Genomic DNA, 15,917 nt, shown 5'->3' with positions numbered 1-15,917 from the left:
GTTTTTGTTTAGTCATAATGAACATAGTTTTTTAAAAAATAAACAGATACATAACTTTTTCCCCTAATTTCTTAACTAATTTTTTATCACATTAATAGAATAAATAACAAATATCATAACAATAAATGTCCAGATAGCACTAACAGTTCAAAACAATAATTAAGTAGTCACGTTAACGGCTCACGTGAAACTGGCGTTCTACTATGTAGCTCAGGCATTGCAAATTAAAAGAAAAGATACTAAGACATATTAAAATTATTTGTATTTGTGATAAAATTTTCAAACTTTATATGATGTCTGAAGATTGAAAAAGTACATTTTAATGGCATCGACGTATTTACAAAGGAATGAGAGTGAGAAATTTTTATCCTAACCTACCCTGTTATGGACAATAGCATACACATCTAGATGATTTCATGAATATTCCAAGGATACAAATATTTGACCATCACCTTTTTTATTTAAAAAAAAAGAATATATAATTTAGGTACTGTTTATAACTTCGCTTTGGTATTTTGGAGCAGAATATCATGCATATCTTGAAGAGATTGTTCCAAAGCAGCTCGATATTTATCACATGCCGTTTCAGGATTGGACACAAATGCGGACGTTGCAAAATTAATGTCGTTATCGCGTGGATTATAACATGTAGCGTAACCATCGGGTACAAGAGGTCCGTAACACATAAATCCGTCACACTTACAAGCAACCTGTGGAAAATATGATTATATGTTGTAATATATACGCGAGTCTCCACATATTCTCTTTACATCCAGCTCGTTTCTTTTTACCTGTAGTTACCTTTTTTTATGCAACTTAAAGCTGAAGGCCCACCTGATAGAATGTGGTGACAGTCACCTATAGACATCAACAGTATCGTGGACATAACAGTGTATAGGGTGGCCAATGATACTCTTCATGCGTTAACATTCGTGAGAATAGGTGTAGTGCCTCTGCACCCTGATATTTCATTGCCATATCCTACCCTTCAAACATGTTAAATAGTTCGACAACATTGTATTGACAGTATTAAAATCAGTTTTATATCAATATTAAACGAGACTAGGTGTACATATAATTTAATAGAACATCGTCAACAGATTCTACGTTTTATTGGCAGAATAACATGATAAAAATACTCGCCTGGCTTGTAGAAATTCTCATGTGAGCACTTCTAACAAATCCTGCATCTGAATACAGTTCAGGTATATCAATACCATTTTCTTTTGCTATAAGTTTTAGTCCTAGCAAATGTCTATCTACACCAAAACCTTGAAGTGCCTGAAAGTAACATATACATTGATGAATACATAATTAGACATTTTATATAAATTTTAACATGAAAATAGATCATCGTTGGACTCTGGTATTTTTTTTTTCCAAAAGATTACAATAGAATGATAGCCCTGCCTGCACTAACTGTATACGCTGACGGGACACCAGTAATGGATGATAGGTGACATGAAAAGGCAGGTCAGTTAGCTCATCGTGATGAATACACCTGGAATTCAGTACAATGGTTTCCAGAGGGAATCACGTGGAGGTCGACCTGACTGAAATGGGATTGGTAGTTCACATTACTAACAATCCCTTCCTGGACTCTGGTTATATAGATATAGAGGCGTATCTATAAGAAATTAATTTTATAAATTTAATCGTGGACAAAAAATTTTACTTATCTAATTAGGGACCTTTTCGTGTGTGTGTGTAATCCAAATTAAAAGCGTGATGGTAATACTAAGTACCTACCAGGTCACTCAGAAAGTATTGCGAGTAAAAGTTTTTATGTATGTGAGATTGGCCCGTTATAATTTATTTAAAAATATTACTTATAAATAAAAATAGGTACGTTCTAAATTCAAAACTTCCCTCCACATTTTTTTGCGAGTTAATTAAAATTACTGTGTCTCATTGAAAATGGATTTACGTCGAGAACATTTTCGCGCTATGATTTTTTACGATTTTAAGTGTCGCCTGAAACTGGACGAATCGTACGATAGACTTCAAATGGCATTCATGGATGAAGGCCCTTCTAAGGCAACCGTGTACCGTTAAAATAATGAATTTAAGCACGGTCGACTAACTTTGGGGGATGAAGAAAGAAATGGTCGCCCTTTGACGGCTGTTACGAAAGAAAACGTGCTAGCAGTGAAAAATTTGATTCAAGACAATAGACGAGTTATATACCTAGAGATTCAGGCTCAGCAGGCTCATCTCGGCGTGTTTACAACATCGTTACCGGTGATAAATCCTGGATTTATTAATATGATCCACAGAAACAAAGCACCAATCGACGGTTTCGGTGTTTCAAAACGAATCAACGCCTATCAAAATAAAGCGACCTAGAAACGGGGAAAAGATTTTGATTGCGAGCTTTTTCAATTTGACGGGCTACTTGGTGTCAATTCCTTTACAAAACCAAAGAAGTATTAACGCCGAATAGTATACTACCAAATGCTTGGCAGAAGTTTTCCCTGTTGTGAACAACAAGCGACCAAACACGGCTCCGCGGACTACTGCTCCACCACGATAATGCGCCCGCCCACACCGCAATTAAAACGAGGGACTTCCTAGACAGCACACCGGTAAAACTCCTGGGTCACCCTCCTTACAGCCCTGACCTAGCATCGTGTGACTTTTTATTCCCAAAAGTAAAAAATCAGTTCAAAGAGATACAATTTTCGTTGCCCGATGATGCGCTCTCAGCGTTCGAGTAGGCTGTAAACGAGGTGTCTGCGGCGGACTGGAAAAAATGTTTCGAAAACTGGTTCAGACGCATGAAACTTTGTATAGAGGCTGGTGGAGAGTACTTTAAAAAGATGTAATAAATAGTACATTACTGCAGCGGCCGGCAAGAGAGGCATTGATGGACGAACGTGTGAATGTGGGCCGAGGGGAACCCGAGGCACACATACGTGAGTCCATCAATGCCTAGTTGCGGCCAAGGCTTGTATAGTACTTTTCTCAAATAATGCGCGGAAATTATTCAAATTCACGTTATGTTTCATTAAAATTATGCATTAAAATGCACAATTTTAATGCTAAAGCATTGAATAGATGACCCAAACCGTTGTAGGCTTCACTTTCTTGGCGAGTTCGCCGAAATAAGCCAGAAAAACATTTTCGGATAAGGATTTCGATTTTCTTTCATTCTTCCATTGAACAAAATTTTCATAGATTTTCAAATATTTTTCTTTAGATTTTGGCGGCAACAAGTTTTCTACTACGGCTCTTGCTGCCTCTTGAATTTCAGGTAAAATAATTTCATTATACTCATTCTCTTCACTTGAACTCATTTTGTCAAATACAAAAGTATTTAAAACCAATGACGAAGTTGACGAACAACTAATAACAATAGTTTTTTACGCGCCAAAATATTTTTTTTTCACTAAACAGCTATCTATGTGCAAGCCAGTTCGAAATTTAAATTAAACCTTTAATAAGTTACCTCTTTGATCGCCAAGTTGCGGAGTAGAAGATCGTTCTATTTTTAAATTACACGACAAATATGATTTTACATAGTAATTTATTTGGCCGCTAAACACGACAGATATGGATTTTCATACAATTATTGCCGGCCGCTGCTCGACCAGTACCGCAAGTTCGATTTATCTCGAAGAAGGTTGTCAAAATAATGCTCAAATTTCCAAGCATGTTTAAGAAAAATATATTTACCTATAGAACATTTTTTTTAGTGTCGCAAAACTTTCTAAGTGTACGTATATATATATATGAATACTTAAATACATCTGTAGCGTATTTACCTGCACTGTATAATCTTTGTGGCCTTGAATAGCTTTCTGTAAAGCAGCGAACTTCTGCTTGGGCGTGCTTTGTGAATCCAGCATAGTTTTAGCGAATTCGACAGATTCTATTGAACACGATCTTATCGTTTCAGTTCGGCCTCCAATGTACATTCTAGTCGCTGCCGACTCGTAATGAGCTCCAGGAGTTTTGTGGAGCCTGATAACATCAATATATATAATTAGAAATATAAAATATTGACTTTGTGTTAGCTATATCAATATTTTTTGTAATACGGCCTACCTGATGGAAAGTGGTAACGGTCGCCACGGACAAAACAGAGTTTACTGTTTCGCCCATGATACCCCCCATGCGTTGCCATTCCTGAGGACTCAGGTGTTATTCCTCTGTACCCTGTAAATTCACTGTCACATCCTACTCTTCAAACCGAAACACAAACTCGTGCCTCCTCGCACGGTGAGGTCTCCGGACCATCAGCTACTTCATTAAATGGCATGACACGTGACGGACGGGCTTTTATTTCCCAGTAATTTTAGCCGTTATCTGTTTACTGTCTGTACAAGAAAAGACATTCATGAAACTATACAAAAGATACTACCTAACTGACATAAATGTTTCGAAAATTTTATGGGTATGGAGAAGATTTTTTTGTTTAGACATTATGTTTACCTTAAATATCCGTAATATAAAATATTTAGGTTTTGTGAATCGATGTAACTGTAAAGCATATGAATAACACATAATCAATAATGCACTTACCTATAAAACGCATACTGCATAGCCATTTGTAAATAACTATCGGGGCTTAATTTTTGCGACTTAATAAAATTTTTACCGTACTTGTCATAGGTAAAACAATTCAATTCCAAGTTAGAAACCAATCTGCAATTATAAAATTATACGACAATGTTACGAAAATAAAGACATCGACGATAATTTAATAGATTTAGAAACAAACCTGTCTAAACTTTCATTGGCAGTTCTAATTAATGCAGATACTTCGTTTGTTACATTGAATTTTAGTGGCACGGGTGGCTTAGGACTCGCCGATACTGATTTACCTTCTTTGCCTTGGTCGCTAAAATTTAAAATCATAAAGAAGTTCATATGTTTGATATATTAAAACAAAAGAAAATAAAAAATTGAAAAAATAAATAAAATAAAATATCGTACATGTAGTTAATAATGAAGTCCGTTAAAACAGCAATAGGCTGTCCCTCGGCTGGTGAATGTTCGTATGTTAGACCAGTTACACCATCAGCGCCGACAATGAACTATAATGTAAATAATTTCTAAATTGTAATGATATGCATAATAATTTAAAAAGGTTGAAATTTGTTAAATAGTTGTGACTAGCGGCCCGTCCCAGCTTCGCACAGGTGGACATTTTTACAACATTTTACATTTTTATCTGATCCTACCTAGCTACCAATTTCAAAGATGTGTCCGTCCCCACCTGACCCTCTCCCGCACCGCTACAAATGCCTGGCTGGCTAGCCACGCGGCTGACACGGCGCGCGCGGCGGTGGGCGCCTTTTCTATATCTGACTTTTTAACATAATATCTTTCGAATAGAATATATCTACAATTTGAAAAAATCAAAAACTAATCTGCAGGTATTGAAACAATTTTGAATACAAAATAATTTATTTGGATAAGGATTAATAAATAGGTATGAATAACATGTACAACGCGACAGCGTTATTTTTTCTATTTATATGACTTATTAAATTCTGGAATGGAATGGAATAGCCGATTTCAACAATTCAAAAAATAATCTACATACAATTGAAACAGTTTTGAAAACAATATGATTTATTTGAATAAGGATTTAAACAGAAGTATGAATAACATGGTGTAATTTTGGTCGATATTTCTATCAACTTTTAAAATGTAAAAAGTGGTTATTGTGACATAACGATAATAGTTGGACATATCACGAAGTTTTTTGTAGTTATTGATATTTTCTTCAATATTGTAGAACATACTTTTGTTCTATCATTAAAGACATTTTATAGCATTTTCTTACACCTTGAGTTACGTTACTAAAGTTTTAGTTAGGATCCCTAATCTTTTCTAGCAATAAATATAGCCTGTTACTCAGGGTGAATGTAGATTTTTAATGGTGATAAATTTTTTGAAATCGGCAATTTATTTTTTGAGTTTACAAACATACATACAAACAAAAATACAAATCTTTCCTTTTTATAATATTAGTGTAGATTAGTGATTTTATGTATGTTTGTTTGTAATGGATAAACTCAAACTACTTGACAGATATTTTTCACTAGTCGAAAGATACTTTATTAGTCAGTATTTTATTATTTATTAGTTATTATATATTATTTTTAAGAAAGTGAAGAAGGGACGGATCGCTAGTTAGTAATAGTTAAATTTATTTAGAACTACTAGCACTAGGACGAAAGTAGCATATGTTAATTTAGATTTTTTATATGTGTACATAATATTTATAAACTGCCAAATTATATCAAACATTTAAAAACTTGAACATTGTAATTATAAAAAAGTAACACTTTAATGAACACTAATTAGACATCCTTGGTTTCTTTGGTTCTTGAATTTTAATGATTAATATTTTCCTACAGGTATATAGGAGTAGATGGATGTGTCGTAATAAAATAATATAAGTAATGTTTTATGCCCCTTGTTTATCGATTTCTTAAACTTTGCATTAAATCATTATTTACTTAGCATGTGGTAACCCATATATGATAATTCATAATGTATGACAATTGAATACTTTGAGGCAATTGGGCATAATGAAAAGTATATACACTATACTTAATTTTCATATAATAATTAACATTTTTGTTTTCCCAAAGGTTTACAGCGGACGATAGTTTTAAGCCCGCATTTTGTACCATATATTTTTATAATTGTTGTCAATAAGGAATAAATAAATCATAATGTTTTAAGACATATAAATGCACCTGTACAGTCTTGTCGAACCAGCGATTGCTGCCATTGGAGCGCGAGCCGCCCCCATGTATGGTCTGTGCGGCAGCTATGTTCTGTCGAGCGTTCTTATCCTTGTTATCCCATAGGCCAACAGCAGAGTCTAAGCATAATACCACTATACTCTTTTCTATGTCTGCTAATGATTCTCTGTTCACTTGATCTGAAATAATAACCAAGAATTTTATTGGATTAAGAGAACATACAGAGTATTAGGTGACAGGTTCATGCTGAAACGAGTAACGTCAGACAAAGAACATTGCTAGCATAATTTTTTTTTTCGTGAATTGCAATTTATTTGTTTGTAATGACTCATTACGCTTAAAATAAATGTTTTTGATGATTTCAAAGGGCAGAGAATCATGTCCTATTTATCTATCATTAAATAATTTAAATGATTACACTTATTATTATTATCATTAATTGGTGATCGAATAAAAGATATTTTGCGTTACAATTGCATATTATGTTCATTGTATGAATATTGTATATTTAATTTAGAATATGAAAATTGATAAAGTAACGCTTATCTATAAGCATTCTGTATCTATACATTTTGAGTGATAATATTGATACAAATATAATGGATAGGTCGTTCATAGATCAGTAAGGAGTAAAACAGAGCATATTTATTTCATACTTTTGTCAATGTCATACATCATAATGCTGTAGCACTACACACACACACTATAAATGAGACAAACCTCACGATATCTCTTACTACCTTTCGTAAGAAGTTGATAAGCTTTTGCCCATGCATCCCTGTTTTCGGATGTAAGCACGCCTATAGCGTTATCAGTGGGAGTTTTTGATAGTTCTATAACTTGTTTTAACTGCTGGACGATTTGGTCCTCACTTAATACTACATTGTCTGCCCCCCAAAGGTCCACATGGAATATCTGAAAATAATATACATATGTACTTACAAATATAAATCAATCACTCATTAAATCATATTTATCCATTAAAAATACAAACTTACAATAAAAAAAAAAACAAGTAGTGTGATAGCTATGCAATTAATATTTTTTTCAATACATAAAATTTACTATCAGAGGTAATGAAACAGCTCTGTCCTACTCATGTTTATCCTATCAAGCAGTTGTGCTTTATTAGCTCTGTTTAGGATGAAAGATATCGACTGAATAGATTTCGACACTGAAATTACAGAATACGAAGCATACTCGTATATGCAGGAATGTATTAAATGCGTATCAATAATATTTATTGTGATGTCCATAAGACGGTCAGCTTGTTGCCAATTGCAAGTGGCGTAAATAATAATAATAATAATAATACTTTATTATGCAGACTACAATGCGGTCCAAATTTGTTAGTAACAATTTTCTTACAAACTATGTTAGTAAAAAAAGAAAAACAAATTGATTTAATTAAGCATTTCACCCAGATGTGACCCGGTCGACTAGATCAGCATCTGAATGAAATGCCCAATTATAGGCGAGTTATATTTCTCGCTATTATTTTTAGAATGCTGTTGGTGCTTGTCCTAACCCTGTTTAGCAATGATGCAGTCCTCTTTCTCCTTACAGCGTAGTAGTCATCTACGCGAGATTGAGCAAACATGCTAGAAGCGCTACAAAAGCGAGGTAGCCCCAACAGCACTCCAAAACTATTATTGTACTGGATTCGTAGGGCACTGAGTGAGGCCTGTGTGCAGTTAACCCACAGACTGCTCGTGTAGAATGTTTGGCAGTATGCTTTGAAGAGTGTGATTTTTACTTCTTCACTACAACGGGCAAACCTGCGAGCCAACATGTTACATCTAACAGCCAATGCCCTACGCTCCCTTTCGACATCAGTTTGATCTTTAAGGTCATCAGTAACATAGTGCCCTAGGTATTTAAATTTATGCACTCTTTTTATATTTGCTCCGTGTAATTGGATATCGGGCACGTGCGTAGGACATTTACCATTGGCCTTAAATATCAAATACTCTGTCTTGTTTACATTGTATTTTAGCCCACGACTCGCTGAGTACGTCTCACACATATACATAAGCTGTCTTAGGGCTCTAATCGTTGGAGTCAGCAGCACCATGTCATCAGCATAGCTAATGTTGTTGACACAGACATTATCTACGTGACATCCAACACGGCTACTGCTGAGTCCAACAATCAGATCATTTATGTACAAATTGAAGAGCTTGGGCGAGGTTAAACCACCTTGCCTCACTCCGCATTCCAGCTTATACTCCTCGGAAAGCGCATTTCCCCACCGAACGTTGTTTATCTGATTGGTATACCAATACTTCAATATATTAATAAGTCTACTACATACGTTATTGTCTTTAAGCTTTTCCCAGAGGATATCATAAGATACAAGATCAAAGGCCTTGGAAAGATCCAGAAAACATGCAAATACCGGCGTTTGTCTGCTTGTATAGTACTGCACAGTATGCTTAAGACTCAGAACTGCCAATTCGGTAGATAGCCCAGGACGGAAACCGAACTGAGCATCATGTAAATGTAGATGTTTGTTCAAATATGAGTCAAGCAAACTATCCAACACCTTAGATACAACAGTTGCCAGTGAAATAGGTCTATAATTGTTACAGTCAGAGATATCACCAGTTTTATTTTTTAAAATTGGCACAACCACCGTTTTAATTAATTTGATGGGTAAATACGCATGACTTAAGCAAAAGGAAAAGAACATTGATAAAACTCGCGGAAGATGCACTCCGGCATACTTGAGATGTTATATCCGGGAGACCTACCCCGCTTCATCATTCGAATGGCATTTGCCACTTCAGCGCTAGAAAAACGAAGCAGATCCTCACTTCCATCGCATTCAGCGTATATTGTTGATTGCGCTGGTCCCAATGGCGAAACAACTGTAAATTGTTTTTTAAACATATTTGCTATCATCTCAGGTGTGCTACAGTCCGCGACACGAGCAGGCAGACCAGGCCTTATATTGATGTTATTTGTTGATTTCCAGAATCCAGTAAAAAACACGCTAGTTAAAACGAGGCTTGAGACTCTAATAATGATAGTTCAGATCGTTGTGATATATATATTTTACAAATATATACAAATAGAGAAGTCTTACGTGATTGTTGTGTATGACAGTAACGTATTTGCTATCATTGAAAGATAATTTGTCTGTCTTATCTCCAGGTATTCTACAAGTACCAAAAATCTTCTTATACTGTAACATGTCTAGTGGATTTTTACCCATCATTTCAGTTGGAATTTTGTCACTAAAAAATAAAAATACCTATTATATTAAACAAACTTCTTTAAAAAAATTAAACAGACTTAAAAAATAGATCAAAATTGTTAGATTTGTATAATTTGACAGTTGCTTACAAGTGTTTAAGGAATGGCCTTTAACCCTTAAAAATATTTAAGTATTTCATTTCTCTATTAATTTAAGCTATAGGTACATATAATTATTGATCTCGTTCTCTTTAGGGTTGTCACAAACTTCAAATACATTTTGTCTTTTAAATTAAAAATCTAATATCAGATCGTTTTTCGCATTTGTTATTTTCATCTTTCTTTTTAAGTCGGTTTAATTAAAAAAAGTGATTATTTTTGTATTTGTAGTGTAAATAATACGTAAGCAGTGAGTTGAAAACTACTTCACATAATACAATCAAACTTTTATTATATCATAGCAGGACTGTAAGTTAGTTTACAAATTAATTAACTTCAGTATAAATTTTAGTTTGTATATTGACTTTTGTTTTTAGTCATAATATTATTCATATCTAAAAACAACTTTTAATCCTGAGTAATAGGATAACCCACTCGCCAGTAGAATTTCATTAAATCATAATATACGAATTTGGTTAACCGATACAAAGTTCTATAGCTTCCAACATCACCTCAATAGCTTGAAATGTTGACTCCCAGACACAATCAGCCAAATAACTTGAAAAAGCCTAAGAAACGGTCTATAAGTTCTTATAATTTTTAAGCGCTTATAATATTAAACGTTAAGGAGTTAAACCTTCCATCATAAACTCATATGAATAGCTTAAGGAAGTATAACAACTGACTCTATCTCCTAACCAAGGAGAGGAGGAATTGTGCCATTCCCTCAAGTAATCATCCAAAAAACAACGAAAAAAATTTTTGAAAATTATGTTCGTCTTTAAAATGAAGTTCAAAATAATTTTTTTTTCATCATTTATCAAATCATCGTACTCTATACGAAGATATGGTGCAGAATTATCGTCGATCAAAGCAAAAAAGTCCATTTTAAGTTTGACAATCAATTACTAGGAAACTAATGATCATACAGAAAATTAATGTAGAGTTTTGGAAACTACAAAATATTCTCTATGATATGCAATGAGTGGGTTTTGATTTTTTATGGGAAATTTTTTTTTCGAATGTTGACTGAAAAAAAGTTATAAATTCGTTAATTTAAGGATATTCGGAAAATTTCGTGACATCAAGATATAATGCATGAACGAATGATATCGTTGGTAATTTTTTAACATCAAAGTGTACATTAATATCTCTCAAAGTTGCAAAACTCTGCGATTTTGTTTTCTTAGTGCCCTGAAGGTTTAAATTTATCGTTTCTGTCAAAAATCTGCCAAAACAAACATTTTTTTTTTAATTTTTATTAATTTTTAGGGTGGTTTTGAAAAAAAAACTGTTTTGCTAATTAAGAATTTTTAGTTATTGGTCGTATTCCAATAACCGGGGCTATCACGGCGGGAGACGCGCTCTCGGTACTTAATTTGTCAGTTATAACATGATTACAAAAGATTCGTTTTTTTTTTGTTTTGTTTTTTATGGCTGTGTGTATATGTAAATGTGATATGTAATAAATACTTCTTTATAAATAATGTTATTTACAAAAATTAAACAATAATAAATACCTGTCTATTAGAGATTTATATTCAAGTGCTGCTAGTAAGGTTTTTGCTGCATATTTCAGTTGTTCGTTTTGAGTGTTAAATTTACGGAATGGAAACACTAAGCCAGGACTAGAATATACCACAACTGGATCACGATATCCAAGATAAGCTGTCAGTAACCACCACTCTTCAAGCCAGTTTAAATGTTCTTGTGCTCTTTTTTCCAGCAATGCCTGCAAGAATGTGTACATAAGGTAGGTACTAAATATATTCACTTCTGGTCCCCTAGACGAGATACAAACGAATTTATCGATAGAGTCGCTTTCGGCAGCAGTCACATGAAAAAGAAGGCAGCGCTCATTGCTGTCTCATTCTATCTCATGAAGTTGTTAGCGATAACCATTCAATAAATAGATTCGATTGCATTTTTAGACAAAATAGAAGGCTACGTTCCAACCATCAATTGATGTATTAGTTTTAATATGGTTTATGGATATTTTTATGATAATTATGAATATTTTGAGAAGTTTTTGATTTCTAATGACTTAGGCATGTCACTGAAAGATTTATATTATTCAATTATTTTTTAAAAAAGATAACATATCTTCTAAATCAACATAAACATAACATGAATTTGGCCTAATTTAAGATTGAATATACATATATATCTTGACTTGTAATATTCTTGAAAACAATCAGGATCACTTAATTTTGTTTCTGCTCTACTATGTTCTTGATTCGAAATAGCATTTTCGCTTTAAATATACATAGTTTGCTCTGTTATGTCCCCCCTTTTGTAATCCCTTTCCATAGTATGGGCCGCCAGCTTGTTTGCCATTCAAAGTTGCATAAAAAAAATATTAAGTACTACATTGTGATACAATCTACTATTGCACTGAATATTTATAAAACTTATTATAGATGAATATAAATTTAAAGATAAAACCTGGTAAAATATCTTGAATTTCATTTCTTTTTCTATACACAATAAATAGCACTTAGATTGTTATTTTTTTTTTTTGTAATATATAACTTAAGATTGTACAATTTAACTGCAATAACAAATTGATCAATTAATTGCTTGACTATGCTAATAACTATGCTATGGACTTTGCCAATTTAAGAATTTTACAAGGTTTATGGAAAAATTTCAAATTGTTACCTGTAATTTTTGCCCAACACCTCCTTCTGCACCAAAAGACTGAATAAGACGTGACGTAATAGCAAATTCCTCATCCTTTAAATGTGGCTTCACAGTTTTCAAATATTTGTTCAATGTATCAGAAAGTTTGGGTACTGGAAGTCTTGGTAAATTTTGGGCATTGGCAGCAGGTTTGGCAGATGAATAGTGAGAAGATAGTTGGAAGGAACTAACATAAGGCTCCATAAAAAAGCTCCTTGGTCCACACTGAAACATTATTTTTATATGTAATATTACAATTTTAATGTAAATAAATATTAAACATTATGATAATTGTGAAAACTTTGAACTGATATTAGTATTTAAATTGATTTAATAAAGTAATTACAATCAATTTAAAATTCTTTGAAGAGATGTTTAGGAGTTCTTTCAGACCACAGAAATTATAACCCAATTGATGCAAAGTACAAGCACATATTTCTCAGCTATACAATTTGACACATTTATACTAGTTGACACAGAAAAAAATAACAATTTCAATTATATAACATATTATAGTGGTAATTAAGGATACTAGTAGTTAGAGGTGATGTAGGCATATATAATCATAATACATACTAACTGCTCCCATAACTTCGCGGAATGATTATTTTTTTAATGAATTATTTAGATATCCATTACAATGTATTAATTTATTTTATAAAAAAAAAGTGTTTGATACTAACACCACTTACGAGATTATTATATTAATAAACATAATATTATATAACATTTACTTATTAAGTTTTACCATAAAAATAAGGAAATTTATTCTTATGATTCTACTTTGCCAAAAGTTGGATCACAATTATAAAATGTGAAAGTGAATGATAGTATATGTAACCATATTCTGCTTGATATAATGTGTGTAAATTGAAATCCACTCAGCTATTTTCAGGTGATGCCATAGAATATTCAGATAAGACAATTTTTACAATACATAAATTAGGTTTCTTTACCTAAAAGCCTAGCTGTTCTAGCTTCATAAAAAAAAATCAATCTGCAGACTTTATTTCATTAATTTATTATAGTGCTTATAAATTTAAAAATGTGCAATTGCAATATTCACTAATAGTAAAACCCTAACCATGTGCTGCCAAATTGAAATATCTCATTGTTGATTAGCTAAATCAGCCTGCAATTCTTAGGTATTTAAAAAACAAAGACTTGAATTTAACAACACATTTTCATATTATTTTTAATATATTAACTAACTTACTATTTTATTTATCCCACGGAGCATTTTGATATTCTGCAACAAAAATTAATACACAGAAATAAAAAATTATACAAAACAAAAAGCACAAGAGCAGTTTTTGGTAGGATCTTTCTAGTAAAATGTAAAGTCATTATTTTTGCCAATAAAATTTAAACTAATGTAAATATGTCCAATTGTAAATTACAATGCACAAGTCAAAGAAAAATACATCAGTACCATATCTACCTAAGATATTGCATATTCATTTAGCTGTGGCTTTGACCTATGGAGAATTATCAAAAAGGTTCTATTAATAAATAATTTAAAATATAATTCATGTAAAATATTTCTATTTTAAATTACAGTTCATTGGATCACAATACTTTTTATAATCCCTTATTATTTTTAAAATAATTTATAAGTCTAATAGTAATAAATGGATCAGTGTATACCTTTAGGCTCTTCATGAATAGAAGTTCTTAATATTTTAGGAATAAGTAACACACATTAATGTAATCAACAAAGGTAAAACTAATTACTTCCTTTTCATTGAATTACTCTGATATAAAATAAAATATTCTTTAAAGTAAAATGTGTAAATTAAGTAAATGCTTGTAACTCCTAAGTATATATTTACATTAATTAGAGATAAAATTCTTGATACCTGTTATACAAACTTTAAAAATAAATATAACTAATAGTTTAGAAAAAAAAAATATTGAAGACTTAATAGAAGAAAAAGTTACCTAAGTAGATTATACTCGAAATAATTTGGACATTAGTATACACTTCGTTATCGCAAATGGACTTCGGTACTTACTTTTGTGCTATTGTTAGACATTAGCAGTTTTGTTATTCAAGTTCAGCGATTATAAGTGTAAAAACAAAAGGGAAAGTATTTTTATATATCAGGAAGCACGTAGATAGGAAAAGGACCCCACTAACCTTTAGAATATAAACTTTATAAAAAATAACCGGTTACGGACTATCACAGAGTAACTTTCGATACTGATAATGTCGTTTCTTTTTGCAAATCGCGATCGTTGTTGATGTTCTTGTTCTTCGCTTCTATTACGAACTACCTACGTACCTATCTATTTTAATCACAATTTAAATTAATTTTGAAATTGATTGAATTGAATTTAGCAATACATGTCATTATACTTCTTGCTTATTGCCATTTCCTGACATAAGTATGTAAACATTAAAACTGACAATTCACCTTCTACTGTCACTCATAGAATTACTCCATAGATTAAGTATAGGCTCTACACATAGATCAAGAACGATATTAAGGATTATAACAATAAAGCACATTATATAGCTAACAGTAGTCTATGGGGGAGGATTATGTCCAGCAGTGGATGGATAATGACTGAAAGAATGATGATAGCTAATAGTAAAAGAGAAAAATAATTTCTTAAAGTGAAATAGTCAAGGTTATTTATACAAGCTCGAAGCGGCTTTTGTAAAAACAAGATACACATATTTTAACGTTTTGAAGTAGAATTAGTTTTTATTGATTATTATTATTAGTTAGAATTATGTTATACTAGGATATAACATAAATTACAAAAAAATAAATCGAAGGAATAAATTCGTAAAAGTGCCCATTTTTCACTTTACAAGATTTAGAAGAAAAAATGCGTATTAATTTTTTCTATTTTTGCAATTTAAATTTTTTATGTAACTTAGAATGGCAAACAAGCTGACGCCCCATATAATGGAAAGTGGTAAACATCGTCAATAGAAATGAACAATAGCATTCCTTCTTCTTAAGTATATTGATATTCATGACATATGATGATGATCATAATAGAGTTACCCTGGTAACTTCTATTCTTCTGTGCATAACTTCAAATTTAAATAATTATTTATATATATAATTATTATAATTCTTAGCACTACCTACGAGCATATTAGTTTTTATAAATTTTATTTTTAAATTACCAATCTGT

General features: G+C 32.1%; 1 protein-coding gene across 4 annotated transcripts; it reads right to left on the bottom strand.

The window, feature by feature from the left end:
* Positions 1-37: 37 nt before the first annotated feature.
* Positions 38-15,139, bottom strand: LOC113516763 (carnitine O-acetyltransferase-like). 4 transcript variants are annotated; one of them, XM_052900901.1, is made up of 13 exons: positions 14,780-15,139; positions 13,981-14,013; positions 12,744-12,989; positions 11,603-11,814; positions 9,814-9,964; positions 7,466-7,640; positions 6,717-6,904; positions 4,939-5,039; positions 4,724-4,843; positions 4,525-4,647; positions 3,765-3,963; positions 1,144-1,281; positions 38-710 (listed from the first exon to the last, which is right to left on the bottom strand). In XM_052900901.1, exons 1-13 carry the CDS (start codon positions 14,798-14,800, stop codon positions 495-497), a joined length of 1,923 nt encoding a protein of 640 aa, XP_052756861.1. In that variant the 5' UTR covers positions 14,801-15,139; the 3' UTR covers positions 38-494. The 4 variants fall into 4 exon arrangements, with proteins under 4 accessions (XP_052756861.1, XP_052756863.1, XP_052756864.1 ...); XM_052900903.1 differs by having other exon boundaries at positions 14,905-15,138; XM_052900904.1 differs by lacking the exon at positions 14,780-15,139 and adding an exon at positions 14,706-14,725.
* Positions 15,140-15,917: the final 778 nt, after the last annotated feature.

The sequence above is a fragment of the Galleria mellonella genome, unplaced genomic scaffold (genome assembly GCF_026898425.1).
Source record: "Galleria mellonella isolate WM207_F2 unplaced genomic scaffold, CSIRO_AGI_GalMel_v1 utg72, whole genome shotgun sequence".
In the NCBI taxonomy this organism is placed as follows: domain Eukaryota; kingdom Metazoa; phylum Arthropoda; class Insecta; order Lepidoptera; family Pyralidae; genus Galleria; species Galleria mellonella.
Note: the sequence above shows the minus strand (reverse complement) of the source record. Positions and strands in the feature narration are given on the sequence as shown.

Bases quoted from the DNA above. Each gene is read 5' to 3' on its own strand.
- LOC113516763 (XM_052900901.1), bottom strand. From the start codon at position 14,800: ATGTCTAACAATAGCACAAAA. The intron at 7,641-9,813 runs GTAAGACTTCTC...TATTATTTTCAG, and splicing joins CTGTCATACACAACAATCAC to ATATTCCATGTGGACCTTTG. The intron at 4,648-4,723 runs GTTTGTTTCTAA...TTATAATTGCAG, and splicing joins GCCAATGAAAGTTTAGACAG to ATTGGTTTCTAACTTGGAAT.